At 55.4% G+C, this 22846-nt stretch overlaps 1 protein-coding gene across 14 annotated transcripts in view; it reads right to left on the reverse strand.

The window, feature by feature from the left end:
- Nucleotides 1-22846, reverse strand: part of TNRC18 (trinucleotide repeat containing 18) — an 82423-nt gene that overhangs the window by 33678 nt on the left and 25899 nt on the right. For 7 of the 14 annotated variants that reach the window (XM_073214992.1, XM_073214987.1, XM_073214984.1 and 4 more), the window contains 13 exons: nt 17165-17267; nt 16647-16852; nt 16501-16554; nt 16185-16331; nt 15499-15689; nt 13830-14259; nt 11722-12720; nt 11355-11447; nt 6444-6619; nt 5831-5967; nt 5471-5599; nt 3641-3812; nt 1905-2265 (listed from right to left, as the gene is read on the reverse strand). In XM_073214992.1, coding sequence (XP_073071093.1) covers nt 1905-2265; nt 3641-3812; nt 5471-5599; nt 5831-5967; nt 6444-6619; nt 11355-11447; nt 11722-12720; nt 13830-14259; nt 15499-15689; nt 16185-16331; nt 16501-16554; nt 16647-16852; nt 17165-17267 — 3198 coding nt within the window. The remainder of the gene's footprint in view (nt 1-1904; nt 2266-3640; nt 3813-5470; nt 5600-5830; nt 5968-6443; nt 6620-11354; nt 11448-11721; nt 12721-13829; nt 14260-15498; nt 15690-16184; nt 16332-16500; nt 16555-16646; nt 16853-17164; nt 17268-22846) is intronic. The other 7 variants (XM_073214983.1, XM_073214985.1, XM_073214986.1 and 4 more) reach the window with 7 other exon arrangements.

Here is a 22846-nt window from a genome sequence, read left to right on the forward strand (position 1 = left end):
ATCTCTGCTAGAAAATCCCGACCTCTGTGACTGCACTCCCACTTACCTAGAACTGTGGAAACGCCAACAGAGAATACAGAGAGAGGTGTGCTCTCCACAACAAGCTGCAGATCTAGCCAGCATCTGGCTGAAGATGGGCCTTCTAACCTCCTCGATGCAAAGACAACTCATTTCTCTCACGCAGACAGTGGAGTTTCAAACAAAGGCACAAGAGTTTGACTGCTGCTTGGTGTGCACACACCTGCTGCAGAGCACACTTAGAGAGTACTCCAAAGACCTCAGGGACTGAGCAGCTCTCTGATCTCTAGCTGCCCCACCCATATCCACCTCTAAGTGGGGCAATGGGTAATTCTGCCAGCAACCCCCAGGCCACACTCTCCCTTCAAAGATCAAAGGGGCAGTGATTCTCCTCGCCTCCCTCTTCATTACTCCAAAACAAGCAGAGACAGAGGCAGAAAGAGCTGGAGGAAGCCTTTCCCTCCTGCAGGGCTGTGAGTCTCTGAAACTGGCCTGTAGGAGCAGTGACCTGGGGAATGCTGTTCGATCACACCCATTGGAATCAGGGGGTCACAGAAGCTTTGGAAACTGAGAATGTCCTCTAAGGCACATAGGAGCTGCGTGCCTCTTGCACTTCTGAGCATCAGCCCACAGACCCATTATTCCAAGGCAACCAAAACCATGAACATTTAAAAAAATCACAATAGCAGCTGAATCTTGTGCCAGGGGCCACATCCAGCTCTTCACCAACATGAATTCACTTGAAGGTCATAACAGCCTCCAATAAGCCGTGTGAGGCAGGTGGTGATATCTTAACTCCAAGTCCATAAAAACTTTACTTTCTTTCCTTAATAAAACACTTCATTATAATATTAAATATGTCCACTTTTTGCAGTTGTCATTCAACCCCCACCCCCACCCCCACCAAGAGCCAAGCAGAGACAATCAAAAGCCAGACACACAGATCAGGCAGTGGCCAATGAAAAAGCCCTTCACCCAGCCAGGGCCTGGGATCTCCCAGGACAAACTCTGCTGACAGGTGCCCAGAGCCGAAAGGCCCCTCCTGACCTTCCTACTGGCCACACAGTGTGCATCCGTCCTGGGTATTAGGTGTTCTGCCCACAGATGCTGACCGAGGACCCATTAGGCATCACACAGCAACTTGGGGCCACCAGAGGCCACGGAGAGCCGGCCATGGGTGACCAAGGCTGCCTGGCTCAGAAAACCAGTCCCTGAGTCCCTGGTGAAGAAGCACCCACTGGAGACCCCAGTCAATAAAACCGAGTGTCTCACTTCAAGGCTCGGTCACACGGGGCTGGCGGCCACCCCCTGGGCACGCACAGACCACGTTCAACCTGTCAGGAAGTCGGAGCAGCCAAGGACGGCAGGCGGGGCATCTACCCTCAGGAAGAAAACGGGGTAGCCATTTGGAGGACAGTCACCAAGGTAAACTGACATACTGCCCATTCGGCGTCCAGCACAGTCTGACAAATGCGGCCCTTCCTGACCTACGGCCCGAGGATGGACAGCCACCTGCAGGCAGGGGAGTCCAGGTCATCTCTACGGACCGACGTGCAGCAACCCACAGCGGGCGGCCACCAGTTCTGTGGGGCCAGGCCTCGCGACCAATGGCTTTCTGGCCCCCCAGCGGGGCACAGTCACTGGCGGGCACGAGGACTTCCGCTCCCACCCACCAATCACTGGCGCCCACGAAACACAGGCACCTTCCCAGCACGACGCACGCCAATCAGTTATTTCCACTTCAGGCACCCGCCCACTTCCAGCGTGGAGCCCGCGCAAAGACAGAAGAGAGACCCTCGCGCGCCCAAGTAGGACAGAAAGAGGAGGAAGAGGAGGGGAGAAGAGGGGGAGGCGCGCTCCCAGGGGGCATGGCTTCAGCTACTTACTGTAGGAGTAGCTGCTCACTTCCGAGGCGAATGGGGAGTGGGCCGACTTGGGCTGGCCTCTGGCCTTGAACCCCACCTCCATCTTTCTGGCTTTGGCGCCCCTTTTGTGTTTACCTTCTCTGGAGGGTTTCAGAGATAGGCTGAGGCCTTTGGCCAGCGCCTTCCTGTCTTTGCCCAGCAGGCTGTCGTAGGGTGTCAAGTACCTGCCGCAGCCCCCGCTCGTTTTGGATCTCCCCCCAGAACTGTCCGAGAACTTGAAGGGTGACTTCAACTTGTCCTGCTTTGTGAGGGAGAGGGCCCTGTCCAGCTTGCTGGCCAGCTGCTCCTGGTCGCTGGCCATCTTCTTCTTCTTAATCTTTAGCTGGAGAGGCAAGTTGGGAAGTCACGGGTTAAGATATTTGGCAAACAGGACAGTGGTTTCAGGGCACAAGCTCTGCTAAACCTGGGCTCCAATTCTCCCTGCCTCTGGTTTCTGCCAAGCTGCTTAACTCAGCCTCAGTTCTTTTACTCTGTAAAATGGGGATAATTTATGTAGAAGGACGTCACAGGGTTCTGAGGATGGACTGAAGACAAGGCCCATGAAGCACTTATTGAGCAGCTGTTACTGGGTCCAATAATCACTGACGTTCCCACTTGGCTGTCTGTGATACTATCTGGTGCCTCCCAGGGATGTACTTTAAGCAAGTAGTGCTGCAGATGAGTGGGAGAAGGCGGCTGGAGTAAGGGAGGAGTAATGGAACCAAGACTGAAAAACCCAGACCATAGCACACACGGCTGATCTGATTGTCTCAACCACACAAAGCAGCTGATGAGGACAGCCCCACAGCCTGAAACAGCCCATCCAAGTAAATGGGCCAAAGCTACCCAGAACTGCCTTGGACGCCTGAAGCCGAAAGAACGATTAGAGATTTCACAGATTAAATTCCTGCCTGCACCTCTCCTGGCTGTAGTCACTTGCTGTTGAAGTGAAATGTAGTTTCAAAGCCATTGATGTCCCTCATTGAAACATTTTATCTCTATTTTCTTTAATCAGGTAACATTTTATAACAAGAAAAAAGTAAGATAGTGTCATTAAAAACAAAAGTATCTTTTACAATTTGAGAGGATAAAAGGACCTGACATAAAAACTGGCTCTCTTCTCTCCACCTGGATCCCGTCTCCCTTATGTTTCTTCCCTCTGATGGCCAGATGGAACAAAATAGCCCCCTCGCACAAGGCTTTACAGGGAGAAATTATAAGATACCAGACGCGTCTTAGTGGATGATTTCAAGACTGTCTGCAGAAGTAACAAAAATCAAGGAGTTGGCTCTCACCCCATTACCCTTAGAAGGTTCAGAAGAAATTACAATGCCATCAAGCCCTTGTTTCTTAGAACTACAGAACTGTAAAGCTGCTCATTAAACAATTACACTGTTAAACAACAGAGTAATTGCATTATTTGGTTAAGCACCTATAGTCTTTCTGGCTTTACCAAAAGGTCACAGAGGTACAGGATGTGGCTTTCAGTGTCAGCTCTACCTGAAGCTGTTATTTTGCTAAGTGTCTGACCTGCTCTAGACCTTAATTTCCCCTTCTGTAAGCTGAGGAAGATTGGAGGAGAGTCACCCTGGCACAAAGGCAACCATTCATACAGTCTCTGCACAGCCAGACGGTCAGCAGGCCCGTAAGAGGGTGTGAGCACCAGACAGCCTCCAGACCCCTGCATGACTGCACACCTGGAGGAAGGAGTTACCGACCTGACTCACGAAGTCCGAGGAGGCTTCGTGCTCGTCCCAAAGCTGGCTCCTGCCCCGAGGCCTCCCAGTACCAGACAGAGCATCGTGCTCCTCCTCAGGCCCCTTGTGCCTCTTCCTCATCCCTGCTCCCGGCTCATAGTCATCCGATGTCAGCAGGGACTTGCTGCTCAGCCTGAAACCCAGAGGAACCATTGGTCAGCACCCGGCCAGCAAAGGGTTGGGGGTCCATCTTCGTGGCCCTGAAGGGTGGGCCCTGGATGTCAAAGCACAGACAGTGATGACAGACTGACGAGTCTGGGGAGACGGATCCTGTAAAGCTACAGTGCTGGGGTTCTGGGATACTTGTGAAGGAGGCAGAAATAGTTTAATGGGAAAGAAGAAAAATCAAGACAGTACCCCTCTGCTGGCTCCTTCTTTGTGTTCCTTCACACACACTCACACACACATCTTTGCACAGTCAGATACCGCTTTACCAAAAGGTGCCAAGAACTAGTATCAGAAATGCCAAGGAAATCCACCAGGATGGGAGGGGGTTAAGATAAAGAACTTATCTAAAGAGCGAGCCACTGGCTTGGGAGCATAAGTGAGAATTCTTGGGAGAATAAGCAGTCTGATGTGTCCCTGTTTCAAGGCTTCTCTTGCCTGCTTCAAGCTAAATCCTCACAATAATAAAAGCAGCTAATTTTTACTTGGTGCTTACAATGTGTCTTGCTCTATGTTAGTGTTTTATACTTCAGCCACAGAACGATGCTTTGTTCTATGTACTTTTACAGATGAGGAAGCTGAGGCTCAGAAAAGCTGACACCGGGCCTGAGGTTATGACGCCAGGTGGAGCTGGGACTTGAAAAAAGGCCGCACCCACCCCCTGAAGGGCTGCACTGCTGACCAACAGGCCTGCCCTCCTGCGGCCCCAGCCTCTGCTGTCTCCTCCAGGAGCTGCTTTCCCTACCCTCCTGCGGCTGGTGATGGGGCATCTGTTCCTCACTCCATCCTCTCCTCAGTCAGCAATAGCCAAGGTTAAATGCAAAACGTGGTAGCCCTAGGGGCTGTCTTCCCCTGACAAGACCCGTGGCCCACCCACTGCCTCCCCTGTGCCTTTTGAAGGACCCCCATGGCCCCCCTCTGCTTCCTCAAGCCAAGCACTGTGCCACCTAGGACCCGCCGTGCCCCAGTGTCCCAGGCTGAGGCACATTCCAACACCCTTCCTTTTACGGGCCTCACTCAGCACCTGCTACTGCCCAACACCCAGGGAAGCCCACAGCTTCCTTCCTATCTGTGCCCAGCCCGGAGGAAAACCTCCCTACAGCCAGCATTCAAGAAAACTTCCAGCAGTGCCACATGCAGCTTCTGCTGCCACCCAAGGAACTTGTTCCCAGAGTGCACAGGGGAGGCCACCCCAGGTCAAGGAGGAGGCGCAGGCACAACAAGTCAACAGGTCAGGCCAGGAAGACGAGTATGACACCGTCCAGCAGGGAGGCAACCAGGTGACAGCAAGGCTGGGAGAGCAGCAGCGCCCTCTGCAGAGAGGAGGTGTCGCGCAAAAGAGCATGGAGGGAGCAGGTGCGGCAGGAAGATGGGTTAGGAACTGGGTGAAGGCATGGAGACCTCTCTCTGGGATCCTGGCCTGCTCAGTACTGGGACAAGCCTGCCTGCCCAAATGGCACCACCTGCCTGGCTCGCCCTCCTGGCCTGGGCAGGGCACCGTGCTCCCTGGGCTACCAAAGCAGGTGAGTCAGAGCACAAGGGGCTGGAGGTCGCCTGCATCTGGGCCAGTGCTCCTCCCCTCTGAGCTCTGCGCCAGTTCCCGACCCACCGAGGGGCCAGCCTTACTTTCCGCTACTGGTGCGGCTCTTCCCTCTCTTGCGGGGGGGCGACAGGGCGCTCAGGGCGTGCGTCCGTTTCCACGGCCTGCTAGGGCCTCTGCGTGCCAAGCTTCCATGGGATTCCTCGCACCTGTCCCTTAAAAAGAATCACACGCACGGCTGTGAACCTGGCGGTGGGGGCAGGGAGTGCGCGGAAAAAGGACACATGGTGCGCACACATCACTCATGTCCACACACACCTCTGACAGCCTATCACTGCTGACCTACTGAGCACCGGCGCCTACAAGAGCCCGACCAGGGCGCCGCCTGCCGCGGCCTGGTCGCCCAGCCGGCCGGGGCCGCGGGGTGCGGCTGGGGGCTCACTCACTCGGAATCGCGGCGTCTCTGCAGCTTCACCAGCTCTCTCTGCTTCTCTTTGTACTGGCGCTGGACCTCAGCCAGCCGCATCCGGAAGTCCAGCTCCATGGCATCCATATTCTCCAAGGAGGACTTCATGGCGTACATCTGGGGGGAAAGGAGGACTGAGGATGCTGGTGCCCGCCAGCCTCCACTGCTGGTCTCCAGCCTCCACTGCCTGGTCAGGCGCCCACTCTCAGATGGGGAGTGGTGAGACTTCACGGGGACATCTGGGAGGTGAAGACCAGGGCCCGGCTCCAGCCCCATTTCTGCCACTTACTACCTATGGCCTTAGGCAATCCCAGGCTCCTCATCCGCAGGACAGGGATGAAAAACCACCTCTGCTGGGCTGTGTCAAGGCCAAATTAGGCCCGAACTGCTCGAGCAGTTGACACATTATCAGATGGATAAACTGAGGCTTAGGAAGGGCAAACAACTTGCCCAGGACCACCCATGAGGCTGGTGGTGGACGGTGGATTCGGTGCAACTCCACAGCCTGCCATGCCCCAGGCAAGATGGCCTCTCTGTGGGAGCCCCCACCTCCACCCCAACCCCACAGGCCACAGGCATGAAAAAAACCTCACCCGCTCCTCCTTCTTCTGCATCCAGCTATACTTCTTGTTGGGGTTCAGCTCCCGCGGAAGCCGCAGGTTCTTGAGTGGGTCCACAAAGGGGCTGTCCAGCACCTCCTTCAGCATGTGGCTGCTGGCCGCCAACAGGCTCTCCAGAGAGGGCCGCACCGCCAGGCCCCACTCTGCACCTGAAGGCAAGGAGGGGTGATCCAACTGCTGCACTGCCCTGCCTATATGCTTCCTGGGGGTGGACTCAGGGCCTACAGCCAACCCTGCCTCAGACCCCAAACAGGGAGGAGACTGAGGCCCCCAGGATGACTGGACCACAGCATTTCTGAAATGCAGGAAATGGCGCTAAGTGAGAATTGCTGACAGTGTGGGACGCACAGCATGGTCCTGGTTCCAAACATTTACCAGCACACAGAAACTTGCCAAGGGTCACTGAAGGCCAGCAGAGGCTCTTCCTAGAGTGTGGCTCCTGGGCTTGTCCATATAATTTTCCATAAGGAATATGCATGGTTTTCATAATTAGAAAAAAAAGAACCCAAATTAGGTTTTATAAACTGTAAGAGTAATATGAGCTCATGATAAAAAAACACAAACCAGCAGAAAAGGTGTGAAGAAAGGTTGCTGCCAATGACAGTTTCTGGTAGATGGTTCCAGAAACGTTTGCACATATTCAAACATACATAACATACGTGGGCATCCGTTATAAATGTAAAGATGGTATCAATCAACACATATGGTATCAGGCTCTGCTGTTTCCTACTTAACATCTTTTCATATTAGCGCATTAACAGGTATCATCCACTAAACGCTATTATAAAACTCGTCATTTCTACAGCTCAAACACACTAGAGTAACAGCAATTTTATAAGGCCAAACTGAACAGCCAATAGACTAGAATTCTTGCACTGATGAATTTTATCTAAATAAACCTCAGCAATGGCATTTACGTCATTTATGATTTATTTTGTAATGGACAGATAGGCACACAGCCAGGAGACATGTGTTTTAGGAAGTCCAACCATGTGACAAACATGATCAAGGTACATGCATTTCTCTCTCTGATACTCCAGCTGCCCTTCAGAAGGGTGCACCAACTCAGAATCTCAACAACAGTCCCTGTTTTATTGCACTTTGCTTTACTGTGCTTCACAGATACTGTATTTTTTTTTTTTTACAAATAAAGGTCTGTGTGTCGAGCGAGTCTATCAGCACCATTTTTCCAACAATACTTGCTCACTTCGTGTTTCTGTCACATTTTGTAGTTCTGGAACTATTTCAAACTTCATCATTATTGTATTTCTTACAGTGATCTGTAGTCAGTGACTACAATGCTCTGAGAGCTCAGAGGACAGTGAGCGTTTTTAGCAAGAAAATATTTTAAAATTTAGGTATGCAATTTTTTTTTTGGAGAACGCTTTCACACACTTAACAGACTATAGTGTAAACGTAACTTGCGTATGAACTGGTAAACCACAAAATCCAGCTGACTCACTTTACTGTGGTATTTGATACCCGTGGTATCTCTGAGGCATGACTACGCACTAGAACCTGTTTCCCCATCTCTCTACCAAATTAACACAAGTTTTTATTTTTTAATTGATGCTTTCTTTATGATCTAACATATATCAATTTTTGTGAACATTCCAGCATGTCCGTTACTATCAGCATGTAACGTTCTGTAAAAGCGACAATAATTTTATCGCACAGGTCAGGGCTTCTAAGCTGTGGCGCTATTCATAGGTGGGGTGGCTCATTCTCTGCAGTGGGGGCATCTGACGCAGAATGTCTGGCAGCATCCCCCACCTTTATCCACTAGATGTCAGTGGTACTCCCCCCAAGCTGTGACAACTGGAAGTATCCCTGCCTGTAGACAATCACTGGTTTTGCTCTTCTGTATCCTTACAGAAGAGAAGCTGCAAAACAGTAAAACCCCATCAGCTCCCAAGGCTGGTATTAGATTGAAGCGTGTGGCTCACCCCAAGGTGACACCTGTGTGGCACCCGCCCCCTTCCAGGGCCTCTGAGCATTAAGATTCTTAGTTGCTGGGTGGGAGTTAGCAGGAGAGCTGCTCTGTCACAGAGTGACTGTCACCTCTTTCACCCCCTAACAAACCGGTCTTGCTGTGGCCCTCACCACTGACAGCCAGCAGCTGCTGCAGGTCAAACTGGGTCCCCCCAAATCCGTAGGCTGAAGTCTACTCCCAGACTTCAGCATGTGCCCAAATTTGGAGACAAAGCCTTACAGAAGTAATCAAGTTAAAAGAAGAATTTGGATGGGCCCTAACCCGATACGAATGTGTCCTTATAAAAACGGGAAACTTGGACATAGACATACATAGAGGGCAGATGGTGTGAGAACAGGAGAGGGTGGTCATCTAACCTCCAAGGAAAGAGGCTTCAGAAGGAACCGCCCTGCCAACACCCTGATCTAGAGCTTCCAGCCTCCAGAACCCCGAGACAACAGATTTGGTATTTAAGGTTTTACTACGGCAGCCCTTGCTAACTAACACCAGGCTGGTGGCTTCACCAAAGTGGAGGGGACCCAGGATCAGGCACCAGACGTGCCCCCCCAGGGGACCAGGTACCCATGACAGGGGCTTAAGGCCAGCAGGGGCAGGAGGGAGGGAAGGCTGGCTGCTGGGGTTCACTCTGGATTGTGGGGAGCTGCGTGCAGGACATGGGGAGACACAGCCCAGCTCTTAGCAGAAAGACACTCAGTAATCCAACAGCACCTGCTGGGGTGGGAAGAGGGCCACCAGGACCTCCCTCGCCCAGGCTCACACACTTCTACACCCAGCACCTCCGAGGGCATCTGCACCCCAGTTCTGTCCCCAACTCAAGGCACAGGTCCAGCCCTAGGCCTCTGTGGAGCAGCTTTTCTCAAACATCCTGTCCAAACCAGCGGCTGATCTGCCCCCGCCCTGCTCCTCCCACCACCTGCCTGCTCGGAACTGGCAAATCTGCTCTTCACGTCCGAACCTCGGAATCGTTTCCAGCAGCCGCACTCAGTCCACCAACAAAGCCCACTGACTCTACCTTAACTTCCACCCAGACCCACCTGCCCCTCATCTCCACACTCCCCCCATCTGGCACAGACCCCCAAAACTCCATAGCCCCCCAATTCACGAACCCTGGTGAGCCAGTGGAAATAAATTGCAGTACCTTTGCCACAGCTATCGGGGAAGAGGAGACTCTTTTGGAGTCTGATGAACTGAGCAGGGCCCAGACAGAGCTACCCTGACCCCCGACTCTGCCCTTGTCCCTGCATCGGTTCCACACACAGCTCCCAGATGGCCCTATTTAAGTCTGATCCTTTCACTCCAACTCCAAACCATTTCCATGGCTCCCCATTTCACTCAAAGTAACAGGGCCCCAGGGACCTTTCCCCCACCCGCCTCCTGCCACCTCTCTTCCCACTCCAATCCAGCCCTGGCTTCTTGCTCTTATTCCAACACACCAAATATGCCACCGCCTCAGGGCCTTTGCACTCACTGTTCCTTTGGCCTGGAATGGTTTTCCCTAGAAATCTTCCTCTCTCGCCGTTTTCAGGCATCTCATCACAAGGGGCTTCCCCGGCCAGACCCTTCAAAGGACAACCTCTGCCCGGTCCCCACCCAACAATGCCGCAGGCTGCATGTGGACAGCACTGTCCAAAAACAGTGCCAGGCACCCAGTAAGGTGGGCAGTGGCTCCCCAACTGGGCCATCCATCCTGAGTGCCATCCCCACTGAAAACCCACCATCAGTTGGTAGGATGTAGGGCGAGGGTTCATTTTCATCTAGAGAAAAAAATCTTTTTTTTTTTTGTACCAACCTACTTAAATGAGAAAAAAACAGCCATGAACTTTAGAACAACAATGACACACAGCCTGGGGGGCGGAGGCGTGCCTGTCCAAGCTTTTGGGGACCATGTGACCACAAGATCGAAAAAGCCTTGAAAATGTGGCCTTGTTTTGACCAGTAGTTCCACCCCTGGGACTAAATCCCCAGGAAAGTCAGAAGTATGAACAAAGATTTCTCTTCAAGGATAATTATCACATTATTTACCAAAAAAAAATAGGATGAGGCAAACAAAAATGCCTGACAATCTAGGATCAGGTCATAGAAGGCTGGGGCCTCCACTGAGTGGAAAACTGGATAGTCCCAAAAATATATATTTCAAAATGCATAACTTTAAAAAACATTTAATAAAAAATATGCTAAGTGGAAAGAGCAGGTTACAGAACATTGTTTAAAAAACAATCTTGATTTTAGAAGTACATGTGCATAGAAAAAGTTCTAAAAGAAATACAATGAAATGCTGGTAATGTTATTATTATCTCCTCAGCAGCTGTCACCTGGGCCCCTCCTCCATGCTGGTTCTGGGCCTAGCATAGGGTGGCAAGGCTGTCCCTGACCCACACCCACTTCTTCACACATCTCTTGGAGCACCCCAGTGTTTTATGTTGGAATCAGTCGATTTATGCACAACCCAGAATTCACTGCACTTCTCCCAAGTCACCCATTTCCTTTTGAGGACTACCCCCCCACTATACCTTAGAGGTGACACCCCCATCAAGGGAAGTGGCCTGGTCAGCTTGGACATGAGCCACACAGGGTTTCCTTCTACAAAAAGCATGAACTCTGGGAGTCAATGAAAATAGATTGTGGCACCTCTGCCAGAGCCACCAGGAAGAAGTGGACTCTCTTGGGAGTCTGCTGAATTAAAAGCAGGGCCATAGACCTGGGAGATAGTACTGGTGAACCCCATGAGGACAGTGGGCCTGCCTTGAATGAGGCCAACAGAAAGAAAAGCAGAGCAAGCAAGAGGAGGGAAAGATGAGAAAGAGGGCACATAGGAAAATAAACTCCTGATGACTTGGTTTGAGCACCTGGATCCAGCCATACCTGAAGCTAATTGCCTAATTATTAATTACCTGATGCACTTTGGTTCCATGAGTCAGTAAATTTCCCCCGCCTTTTTCTAAGCCAGTTCAAGTGAGTTTCTGTCCCTTTAAACCCGAAGATTCCTGCCAGTACAAAACACACCACTGACAGAATGAGGAGAAATCTCACCAAGAAATCCACAGACTGGTTGCAAAACAATGTGAATGTATGTAACATTACTGCCCTATCCACTTAAAAACAGTTATGATGGTAAATTTTATGTTATTTGTATTTTGCCTCAATTTTTTTTAAAAAGACATAAGTAAACCATATCCTGGAGGCTTTCAAAATTTAGCAATCTTATAAAAACTACAAACAAAAAACCCCCACAGAAACCAACCATCCAGCGTGGCTCACCTCCCACTTCCTGGCTCCTCTTCGCCAGCTCCAGCTCCGCGATCTCGCTCAGCAGGGTAATGCCGTGCAGGAAGCCCTGCTCCAGGACCAGGCTCTGCACGGCCTCCAGCTTCTCTGGGGTCTGGGCTCCAGCAGCGGGGGAGGGCAGAGGCCTGGCCTGGGGCAGCTCTGCAGCCGCCACGAGGGCATTCATGCCAGCCAACGGGTCCTCCAGGACAGGCAGGAATGGGTCGGAGCCTGCCTCTTCCAGGAAGCAGGTGCTACCAGGCACAGGTGGGGCCACCCGGGCTTCCAGGCTCAGGCAGTCTCCCCCCCTGGGGGGTATGTCGCCATCTGCCAGTTCTAGGCCAGGCAGGGGCTCGCTGGGGGCCACCTGGGCCAGGACTTCCTTGGGCACTACCTCGGCCACGGGCAGGGTCATGGGCACGTCAACGGGCACCTCCACAGGCTCTTCCTTAGTCTCCACCAGCGTCTCAGGCGTCAGCCGCCTCCCCAGGTCCGGGGAAGCCGCACAGGGTTCTGTCCGGCCCGGTGAATCCACCTGCGCTTCAGCCCCCTTGGCAAAGTCTGGGCACCCGGAGCACTCGGCGCCCCCCTGCCCACCAGCACTCAGTGCCTGGGCCTCCAACAGGCCACCTTCACAGCTGCCTGCAGGGCTGGAGGCCACCATGGTTTCCTCAGGAGGCAGTGACAGTGGTGACTCAAGGGAGGACAGCTCTGTGGGACCCTCGTCCATGTCCTCTATCTCCGCCTTCACCTCCCGCTCTGCCAGCGGCTCTTCACCTGGGCCCTCCCGCAGCGGCTCTGGGATCTTGGAGGGAGACAAGCGGATAGGCTTGTCTTCAGGTGAGAGGGCCAGGCGCTCAGACCCATCTGCCGGGAGCGGCACATCGGGGGCCAGGCCATCGGCATCAGAGGCCGCCGTGGGCTGCAGCAGGAACGGATAGGGCCTCCCGTAGTGTGGTGGCAGGGCCTGAAACGGGTACCTGGATGGCATATCTGTCAAGGACACCAGGAGTTAGGGGGCTTGTGTCTGAATCCCTTGGGTCCCCCTCAATCTCCACCCACCCTCCAGGCAGCACCTAGAACCCAAGGCCCTTCCCCACATGTGGGCCAGAGACACAGAACTAAGTCGCTATCCTGTCCCAAAGGGTCCTCAGGTCTCAAAGGTGGAAACTGCCGCTGGCTCTCTCTCTAACCCCTCCCCACTGGGCACCCAGCTCAAGGCTGGCCCAGAAGTGCCTACAAAGACCACACATGAACTTCTCGGCTGTCTCTGGCCTCTGTCCTGTAAGATTACCCCCCTACATTTAAAGCAGAGCTGGGGTATCCAAGTTGTTCAAAAAGTCAGAGCACACAGTGCCGCACCCTCACGCTTTTATTCTCAACTCCCACCCTCCAGTGTGAGCTCCCTGGGAGTGGGAAGGTGAGTCCCCGCAGGGACCCAGGCCCAGCACAGAGCTGGACAAGCTTCAGGAGCTCAACAGGAACTCCCAGGAGAAGACAGTGGCACTGAACACTCCCCAGGCAGGGATGGGCTTGGCGCTGGACATTAGCATGGCATCAAACCTCCCCAGAGAGGGGTGGCCTCTTGCCCAGGATCACACAGCATTCTGGTGGCAGAATCTCAATTCCAATTCAAGTCCTCCCAAGGGTAAGCTCACACTCTTTAGAGTACCAGGGAGGAAGGATGCAAGCCTCTGGCCCTGTTTGACATCTGGTGCATGTCCCCACTGTCACAGGATAGTTACCAATGTGACAATTTAGCACCTACACGTGCCAGGCACCGTACGAAGTATCCTCTAGGTACTCAATTGCTTAGTGCTCAGAACAAGTTCTTCTGAAGTGGGTTCCAATACCACACCCATTTTCCCTGACAGTACTACTGAGGTGGAGCTGCAGAGAGATGATGCCTGTGTGCTCATGCATGCATTTGAGGGCCTGGCAGTGGGCCTGGTACACAGTAGGTGCTCAACAGAGACAAAGGAACGAAGGGTGGAAGGAACAGACCAGTAAATGAACATATGGGGATATATAGCTGTGGCCAGAGCCAGTACTGACTGAGGTGTGGGCAACAACCCACAGCAGGGGCTCAGCCACACTCCTACCTGAGAACAAGGCCTGGAAGGGGCTGGGGGTTTCCTTCTGCAGCTCCAAGTCCTTCTTCTCAATGACATTCTCAGGGGCCTCTTCCTTGCGGGTGATACCAGGGGTGGGCGGAGGGGAGGCGGGGGGCGGGCTGGTGGGGTGGGAGCTGGGTGTGGCAGGGTAGGTGTAGGCAGGCGGTTTGGAAACGTCCTCCAGCTTCTGGATGACCTTGGCCTTCAGGGCAGCCACAGGGGAGGCGCGGGGAGAAGGCGGCGGGCTCATGGCCTTGCTGTAGGTGCCCGCAGCACCAGTGGCCAGACCAGGGGGCTTCCGAGGCAGAAGCCCAGGGCCTGTGGCAACCAGGCCAGCCTTGCCGGCAGCCTCCAGGCTCCTCTTGCTCACCTTCTCCTCCATCTCTGCCCGGTGGTCCTGGGCCTTCAGCCGCTCCTGCTGGGGAGGGGTCCGGTAGGCAGGGTTAGCATGGCAGGACCTGTTGCCTGCCACCTGCCCTGCCTCTGGGTCCCTCAGCTATGGAGAACTCAGGGCAGGGTCTGAGGTAGAGGATGCCCACTCCCCAGCCAGAGATGGACATTCCGTCACAGCACACGGATAACAAGCACAGTGTTCCTTGTAGAATCCAGCAGATGGGAAGGAGGCGACCTTAGGGGGCTGAAAGCCTGTCCACCAGGGCTGGCATGGGACCTCACGGTCAGGATGAGGGGGACAGTGGAAGCATGAGGCTCCTGAAGATGAAGGAGGTGACCTGCTCCCCAGCACCTCAGGGCATTGGCATAGCTCCCTTCATGGAGAACTCACTATCTGCTGCAAAATACCTCAGGGGGCAGGGGGAGTCTTTCCCAGCTCAGCTCAATGACTTTGAGGGAAAAGGAGAGAGCTGGCACAAGGGCATAATGCTCACTTGCCCAGGGCCAGGCAGCACATGAAACCCAGCCACTCTCACGGTCATTAAACCTCAATGGGAGTCACTAGTTTCTCTGTGTTCAGAGGTAGAAACTGGAAGCCCAGAGAGGTGAAGTCACTCGCCCAAGGGCACTGTTAGAGCCAAGGTTCAACCCAGGGCCCAGCTGGCTGCAATGCAGTGCCGCCGCTGGGCTCCTCCAAAGGGGCTGCCGACCCATGGGGGAGGGACATGGGCGAGCTGAGGTCGGATGTCTGGACGCCTCTGAGGAGGTAGAAGAGCTGTGGGCTCTAGGAGTCCACCCACACAGGGGACCCTGCATCCAGCTTACAGATCAGGTGACATGGGTGTCACAGGCCAGTCCCAACCTAGGGCCATTAAGTGGGCAGCCAGGCTAGTCTGCCCGAGAGGAGGAGGTCGGGCTGGGCTCAGGACACTACAGAAACCCGTTGAGACCCCTGTGGCATCCAAGGCAAATGTCCCTGTCCATGAGACCCCTCCTGCCTCAACCACTCACTGCTCCCTACATCCGCCCTACTGGCCTCCAGGCCCTTCTGGGTCTCCCTCACACTGTTCCCTCTGCCCAGAGGACTCATCCACAGTTGAAGCCCCCAGGTGTCTGGGCAAATGTCACCTCTTCCCAGGGGCCCTCCTGTCTTTCTGCCGTCACAGTCCCTAAATGTTTGGAGACCCTGCTGGTTAATCTGTCTGCTTCCCCACACACAGGGGCTCCGGAAGGGTCCCATGTGGCCTCCCCCACTGCAACTCACCACCAGCTGGGCACTCCTCTGCAGCTCCAGGGCCTGGGCTGCCTGCTGCTGCAGGTACAGGAGCTCCTGCTGCCTCAGGAAGTGCTGCTGGGAGAAGAGCTGAAGCTGCTGCGCGTGGTGCAGGGGACCGCGGCCCGGCGGGTACAACGCAGGCCAGAGGGGTGGCACGGTGGCCCGCTCCATGAGCTCCGCTGGGGAGACAGACAGGAAGGTGCACCCAATGCCCACATCACTCATGCCGTGGCTTGGATGCTGGGCCCGCGGAGGGATGCTCCCAGGGGGCCAGAGCTGGGCGTGGCCTGCCCTGCTCGCCTCCAGTGGGCCAGGCACCCACACCCCTGGGAATGCAGCCCTGTCCCCACTGCTACATGGACATCCCTGAGGCTTCAGAGCTGGAACCGGCCCTCACTGGACTCCAACTCCTGCTACACCCAGTGGTCTGCAGGAAGGGTTCCCAGGGGTACCTCTTTGGTTGTCTACATGGTGTTTCTGAGCAGGAGCTCATCAAAACAAGGACCTCCCGTGCTTTACACAAGGGAACCACGGACGTCAGAACTCCCAAGTGCGTCTGCCTCCCACCCCGTTCTACTGGGCTGATACTCCCAACAGAAACTCTGGGTGTTTGCGTCAGTCTCTGTGGGCAAGGCCAGCACAGCCACTGTCCCAACCATGGGGCTGCCACTTACCAAAGTGAGGCAGGTGATCACTGGGAATGACCACCAGCTGGCCCGACTGGGGGTCCCTAACAAACTGGTAGGCCGACGGCAGGGAGCCTCCCAGGCCAGGAGGGAAGGCAGGTGCCAAGCCCTGGTGCAGAGACGGGGAGCCCAAGCCTGGGAGAGACCCAGGCCAGAGTCAGTGATGGGCTCACCCACACCCTGCCTACCCCCAAGAGCCAAGGGCTGGCTGGCTGCAGGCACGCCCACAGCCCCCCACCCCTAATTTCTGTCCCCAAAGGGTCTTGGCAAAGGAACCCCAAAAGGCCAGCACTGTGGTAATTACCCTCCCAGGACAAATGAGGTGCAGCGTGGGAAGGAGAGGCAGCATGGCACAGGCCTGGCCAAGAGAAGACAGGAGCCAGCTCAGCGTGGGCCCCACATGCAACTCCGTCCCGAAGGCAAGGGAGAGATGGCCCGGCTCACACTCACCGTAGGGGTGTCCGGCGAGCCACATGGACGTGTTGCCCGAGCGGGGCAGCCAGGGGTGAGTGGCCAGGTGGGCCGCGGGGTCAGCAGACCAGCGACCAGAGCCCGCCAGCGCGGGGCCCCCAGTCACCATGAGGTTGGGGTTCAGGCCATTAGCAGCACAGCTGGTGGGGTGCAGGCGGGCCAGGTCGGCCAGCTCCTTGCTCTCTCTGGAAGGGAACAGAGGTATCAGCGACTGCCCAGATGGCCCCTGCGGATGAGTGCAAGAGAAGGGGTGTCGCCCCAAGTAACCGATGGACAACCAGGCCACCACGGGGACAACACACCCAACACACGGAAAAGCCAGCTCAGGCTCCAAAGAGGAGGGCCCCCAGGGCCTTCCCCACAATGGGGTCCCCGCTCACTGGAGAAGGGCTGTGGGACCACCTGGCCCAGAATCAGAATCACAGGCCAGGACAGCGGTCAAGGGGCCATGCCCATGGAGGGTCATCCACCCCACCATAAGGCCCCCAGGCCCTCACCTGAGCAGTTTCTCCTGGTCCCGGTCCAGCCGCGCACCCAGCAGCCGCTCCTCCCGGTGCCTGGCCCGCTCATCCCCACATTCCTCATCTGCTCGGCTGTGCCCTGAGGAGGGCAGGTCAGAGGTCAGCCCCCAGCCCAGGGCCCCAACAAGGCAGGCCTCAGCAACTGAGTGCTCCTGCCATCATGGCACGCCTGTCCTCATGGAGTACCCATGTCCCTCTAAACCCCAGCCAGGCGTCCTCTGTGCCAGAACACGTCCCTCATCGCCCCAAAGGGCCTGTCTGTAACTGCGGATGCCACAGTAAAAAGATCACACAGTAACTAACAGGACACAAGGCCAGGGGCATTCGCTCACGCTACTTCACCAATTTAATGCCAGGAAGGCAGGTTCTGGGCTGGGGCTCGGGGAAGGCAAGGAGATGGAGGGGAAAACCACAACCCAAGTACAAGCCCTTGGTCAGAAGCACGGCCAGACCCAGGTCATGGGAAATCAGCCGCCATGCCGAGACCCCACTGAGGCCCCATCATGGTTCTGTCTGCAGCAGACACATCAGTCTTTCTAAAACTGAGACAGAAAAGTAAAACCAGGAGCACCATCCATGTGGTGGGAGCAGAGGGCACAGGGCTGTGGCCCAGAGCCTGCCCAGCCCTGCCTGCAGCCCAGCCCAGGGCCTGCACCTGCCATGAGCTCCTGACCCCTCAGAACAGAGGAGGTGGGTCCCCAAGACCAGCCTGGCACATGGCCAGTTACTAACAGCGGGGAGGCCAAGGAGGGCACCACAGTCCATCCCTCCTCACCCTGTACCCTCTGCTCCAGCCCTTCTCCCTGGGTGTCCACCCCCCAGCCCCTTCCCATGTCTGAGAGATCCAGCAGCCTCAGGAGGTGCATTCAGCAGGGGGCTGCCCCCAGCACCTGGCATTCAGATGTCACGGCTCTGTAGGCACCCGGGGCCCCCTGGCGGCCCCACTTTCCTGGCCCTCATGGGCAAGGACGCCACTTGGAATGTTGCTGTCAGGTGTCTGCCCTCCTTGCACCCTCAAAACTAGGAGTTTCCCAAGAAACTCCAGAAGAGGCTTAGGAACACAAGGGCTCCCCTCTTTCCCTTAAGGAAGGTGGGAACCCATGAGCCCCAGAACAAAGGACAGGAGACAGAGAGAAGGCACAGGACACAAGCCCAAGTGCCCACAGCCATGAGTGCCAGGACAGCCCAGCAGCCCACGGATCTGGAGAGGCTGACGGTGGGAGCGGTTTGGGGTGGGACCAGCCAGGGAGCCCCTGGCTTCAGCATCAGCAAGGCGCCCGTATGAAAAGGGACCCTGAGCCCGCCGGCCTCCTTCCCCCAGGACTGTAAGGGGCTCTGCTTATAGACCCCCAGGGAACAAGGCCCACAGGGCAGCCCTAGTTTTAGTTAAGGTTGGGGTGTGGAGGGCCACCCAGAGTCCAGAAGCTGGGGTGGGAAATCAGAGCATGTGCCCAGGGACACATGGCCTCACAGGCCCACAAAAGCCCCAAGGGCTCTCACTCCATGGGCCACTGGAGTCAGGAACAAGCTTTGACACAGAGCTGGTGTTCCCAGAAGGGACAGGTGCTAGAGTGCGGCCTGGCCCCAAGCCCTATGTCCTCTGGCCCAATGCCTCTCCACTGCCCTGGCTGTCACCAGCCAGGGGCTCCGGCTTCCCATTCCAGGCCCCACCTGCCACCAGAAACCTGTCTGCAGGCCCCCAACCTCGGAGCATCTTCCATCCCCAGGCCACTCAGGCCAGAGTCCCAGACGGCTCCCTCCAAATTCACTTGATCTCCGTAGAAATGTGACATGCCCTCCCCTTCCGTGGGCTCCCAGTCAATCCCTGAGTTCCAGCTCTGCCCTCATCCTTCTGCATCAAGCTGTGGCCGCTAACCACTGTGCACGCTTGGGCCTTCTATGGAGCCCCAGCCCCAGGGAACCAAGGCCCTGCCTTCGCCCGGGCCTGGCTCATGCATCTGGCCAGCCTCTCCAGTGTACCCCCAGCTTTCTGCCTTGGCTCTGTGCAGCCCAATCACACTCCAGGCCACACACACTATTCCCTCCACCCAGAGTACCCTCTCCTCTGGGCTACTCACCCTCCCCCATTAGAGCTCAGCTCAAAGGCCACCTCCAGGAAGCCCTCCTCGGACACCTCTGCCATCCTACTCCCTTGTCTCCCTCACAGCAATGACCACACCACACAGTTATTCTGCTTGCTGGTAATTTGCCATCTGTCTCCTTCTTCAGACTGTGCATTTCTGTTGAGCAGCCCCTACTCCTGGCTGTCTACCTCTCCCCTACACGACGCCTAACACAGGAGCTGCTCAATAAATGTGTGAATGAACACATGGACAGATTCACATACATCTAGAGAAGAGTGAGCTCCACAGAGTGCTCAGCAAGCGCAAAGGCCCTGAGGCAGATGTGTGCTGATGAACCTCCAGAAGGCCACACAGCAAGAGAACAAGGAAGGAGAGGACGTAGATGGGACCACGGGGGCAGCCGGTGGGTGTGGGGCACTGTAGGGCCTTGCAGGGCATGAAAGGGAATGTGGTTCAGGATTTGCCCAGGATAGCAGGGAAAGCCAGAGAAATTCAGAGCAGGATGAGACACGAACTGCCTGTGGCTGTGAGGGGCTCCCCCTCCCTCTGGCCACCTGTAGACAAGCACACCCGAGGGCCCAAGGCCTCTCCATGCTGAGCTCCAGGCTGGGGGCACCAACTCCCCCAGAAGGCAGGCATGTGGGGCACATGTCACCTGTTCCAAGGTCCTAGAGATCCCAGACCTCACACCCCAGGCCCTCCAGGTGTGAGCTGCAGAGACGACAGGCACTGAAGCACCACCTCTGTGCCAGCTGGGCCCAGGACCTCTCCGCCCTCACTCAGTAGCCCTCACCCCCAGAGGTGGGTCCCGCTCCTCACCCCATCCAGACAAGGAAACTGAGGCACAAGAAGGTTAAAGCACCTGCCCAGGTCACACCACTAGCTGACGAGTCATCGTGGCTGAGGGCAGGGTCCCACTGAGGAGCACGTGCACATGCCCCCCGCTCCCTGAGGGGCGCAGCAGGAGCACTAGTAAATTACTGCCACCTCCATTTGCAGCTCTGCCCCTGGACCCCATGCTCCAATCCTAGCCATAATGGCTGAGGTTTGGACTGAGGCCTGCTTCCCACGGCAACCCCTCCCAGATTCACTTTGGCAGATGTGGCCCCTGCTAGCCCTGGCCGATTTGGTGCTCACTAGGGTCTGTGGCCATCACCACTGCTTACACCACACAACCCCAGCTATGATGGGGGACACCTCCCAGTACCCCCAGATCTGATCCCTCACTCGCCTCCACCATAGAGGTAACGACCAGGCAAGGCAGAGAAGTAGGAGACACAGGCCTGGACTTAGGGTTCCAGCTCAGCCCACCTCTTCTAGGCAAGTGACCCTGGGCAAATCCCTTCCCCTTCGCAGGCCCCGCTCTCCCTGTCCTTCACAGGGCTGTTGGGCAACTCAGGCATGGGGCACCAGATTTCAGGACTCATGGGTATATATGATGCCTGTCCTTACTGCATGCAACCTTAGGGTGTGAGACAGCCCCCCAAAACCAGACCAGACCCTATATGAGTACTTGGGGGCATTTCTCCAGAAGAATCCAGAGCTGGAGGACATTGTCAGAGGTGCTGAGACCCTCACACCCTGGATGTGAGCAGAGGAAAGGCAGGCCTATTTATAAAGCACCTACCACGTGCCTGTCAGCCCACCTGGCATCGAGGGACAAGGCTGTCCTCGATGCTGCCATGTGGTGGATGTGGAAACTGAGGCCCAGAGGGCTTAGGGTTATTATTCAAGGTCATGCAGCTGCAAGGAGCAGAGAGTGAATTTGAACCCACTGACAGGCAGGAGGTTCACTCCACAAGGTAGGAGATAGAGAAGCCAGGAAGAGACCAGGAAGCCAGGGGTTGATGACTACCCACTTGGCCAAGGGTATCCCCACTCTCCCCCTCCATCCAGGGTGCCTAGCAGTGGGGAAAATCCACCACTTATGGGAACTTTCTTAAAGAGAAGAATACAGCCACATGCTTTTCTACAGTCAGCAGCAGAGAAAGACAGCTTTCTCTGAGACTTGCTTCCCACGGCAACCCCCTCCCAGATCCAGTGCCTAGTCCCCGGCTGTCATAGACTCCCTCCCAAGACACTTCCCTCCGTCACACATGCACACATGCTGTCACACATTCTCACACACACTATTCTTAGACATACACACTCTGTCTCACATACACACACATACACACTCAGGACCCCATGGACACAGGTCCCTTGGGCACAGGCAAGTGCTCTGGGCTCCAGAATAAGCTCTGGGGACCATGAGCCCCCAACAACGGTGCCACGCTGTGCCACATGAGTATTCTTCCAGGGAAAGGACGTCTCCCAGGGGTGTCCCAGCCCTAAACCTCTGTCCTATTAGGAGGGCTCACCCATCACCCAGCTGAAAACCTCCAAGCCAAGGTTGGAGGGCCTCGTGCCAGCCCCCAGGGTCAGAGGATGGGCTTTCCTAGCTCAGGGACGGGGGCAGGGCTGCAGGTGTGGAAAGAACAATGGGCTCAGTCTGTCATTCAGCCAACAGCCACTGAGTGTCGCTCACTCTAAGTCACTAAGGCCAGATGAAGAGCCTCTGCAGCCACTGTGTGCATGCCGGTGGGTGGGGCGGGGCCGGTGTGGGGCCCTGGGCAGCCTCATGTCTTACTGGGCTGGTCTGGGAGAGCAGCCTGAGACAGCACGGCGTGACAAGACAGCGGCCGCTTCTGTGGACTAAGGATGATAGAGCCGAGGGGTCGGCTTAGGTGGGCACAAGGGGGCCAAAGGAAGGGATGGGGTCCCAGGAGACATGGAAAAATGCCTATAAAGCCCCTATGGGTAAAGTTTGGGAGATGCGGGAAGGGGGCCACATGAGGGCCATGAATAGGAGCCCTGGATGTAGATAGGCAAAGCTTGAGCTTGCAGCTGGTGGGTATGGGCAGTGTGCTGGGCACTGGGAACAGAGGCATGGGTGAGCAATCTGCGCAGACTGTTGAGAAGTCACACAAGCAAGGAGCAGGGAGAGACAGGCTTCCAGGGCCCTTACCGCAGCCTGGCAACCCCACACCAAGGCACACTGAACAACATCCATGCTCCGGGCAGGAAAACAGCTGGTGCCTGACCTGAAGGTGGGGGTCCTCTGGCTCAAAATGGGAAGACCAAGTCCTGAATCCCAACAAAAATGCCACAAATACCATTCTCTAGAATCCCGGGAGGGATTCCAACAGCAAAATATGCAAGGGAACAAAGAAAGGGTAACCAACAGAGTTCTAGAAAAATATTCAATATTCAACTCTACCAATGATTGAAAGAAACACACCATTCTTACCTACAGAAATTAGCAAGCCTTCTTTTTTAGTAATATTAAAACACAATTCTAAGATTTAACAGACCCAACACAGTGCTACCAGACACGTAAAATCTCCAACCTACCTAAGAAGCCTCTAACGCCTGAAGGCCAAGATCCATGAAAAACCATCGGGACCCCAGCTTCTCTCTGTCACACTGCATCACTCAATCTACTCATTCATCAACTACGCGCCAGGTCTCACACCAAGTACTGGGGACACTAAACTAGGTTAGGCACGGTTCTCTCCCTCAAGGACTTAGAATT

This window comes from Manis javanica, chromosome 10 (genome assembly GCF_040802235.1).
Source record: "Manis javanica isolate MJ-LG chromosome 10, MJ_LKY, whole genome shotgun sequence".
Lineage (NCBI taxonomy): Eukaryota > Metazoa > Chordata > Mammalia > Pholidota > Manidae > Manis > Manis javanica.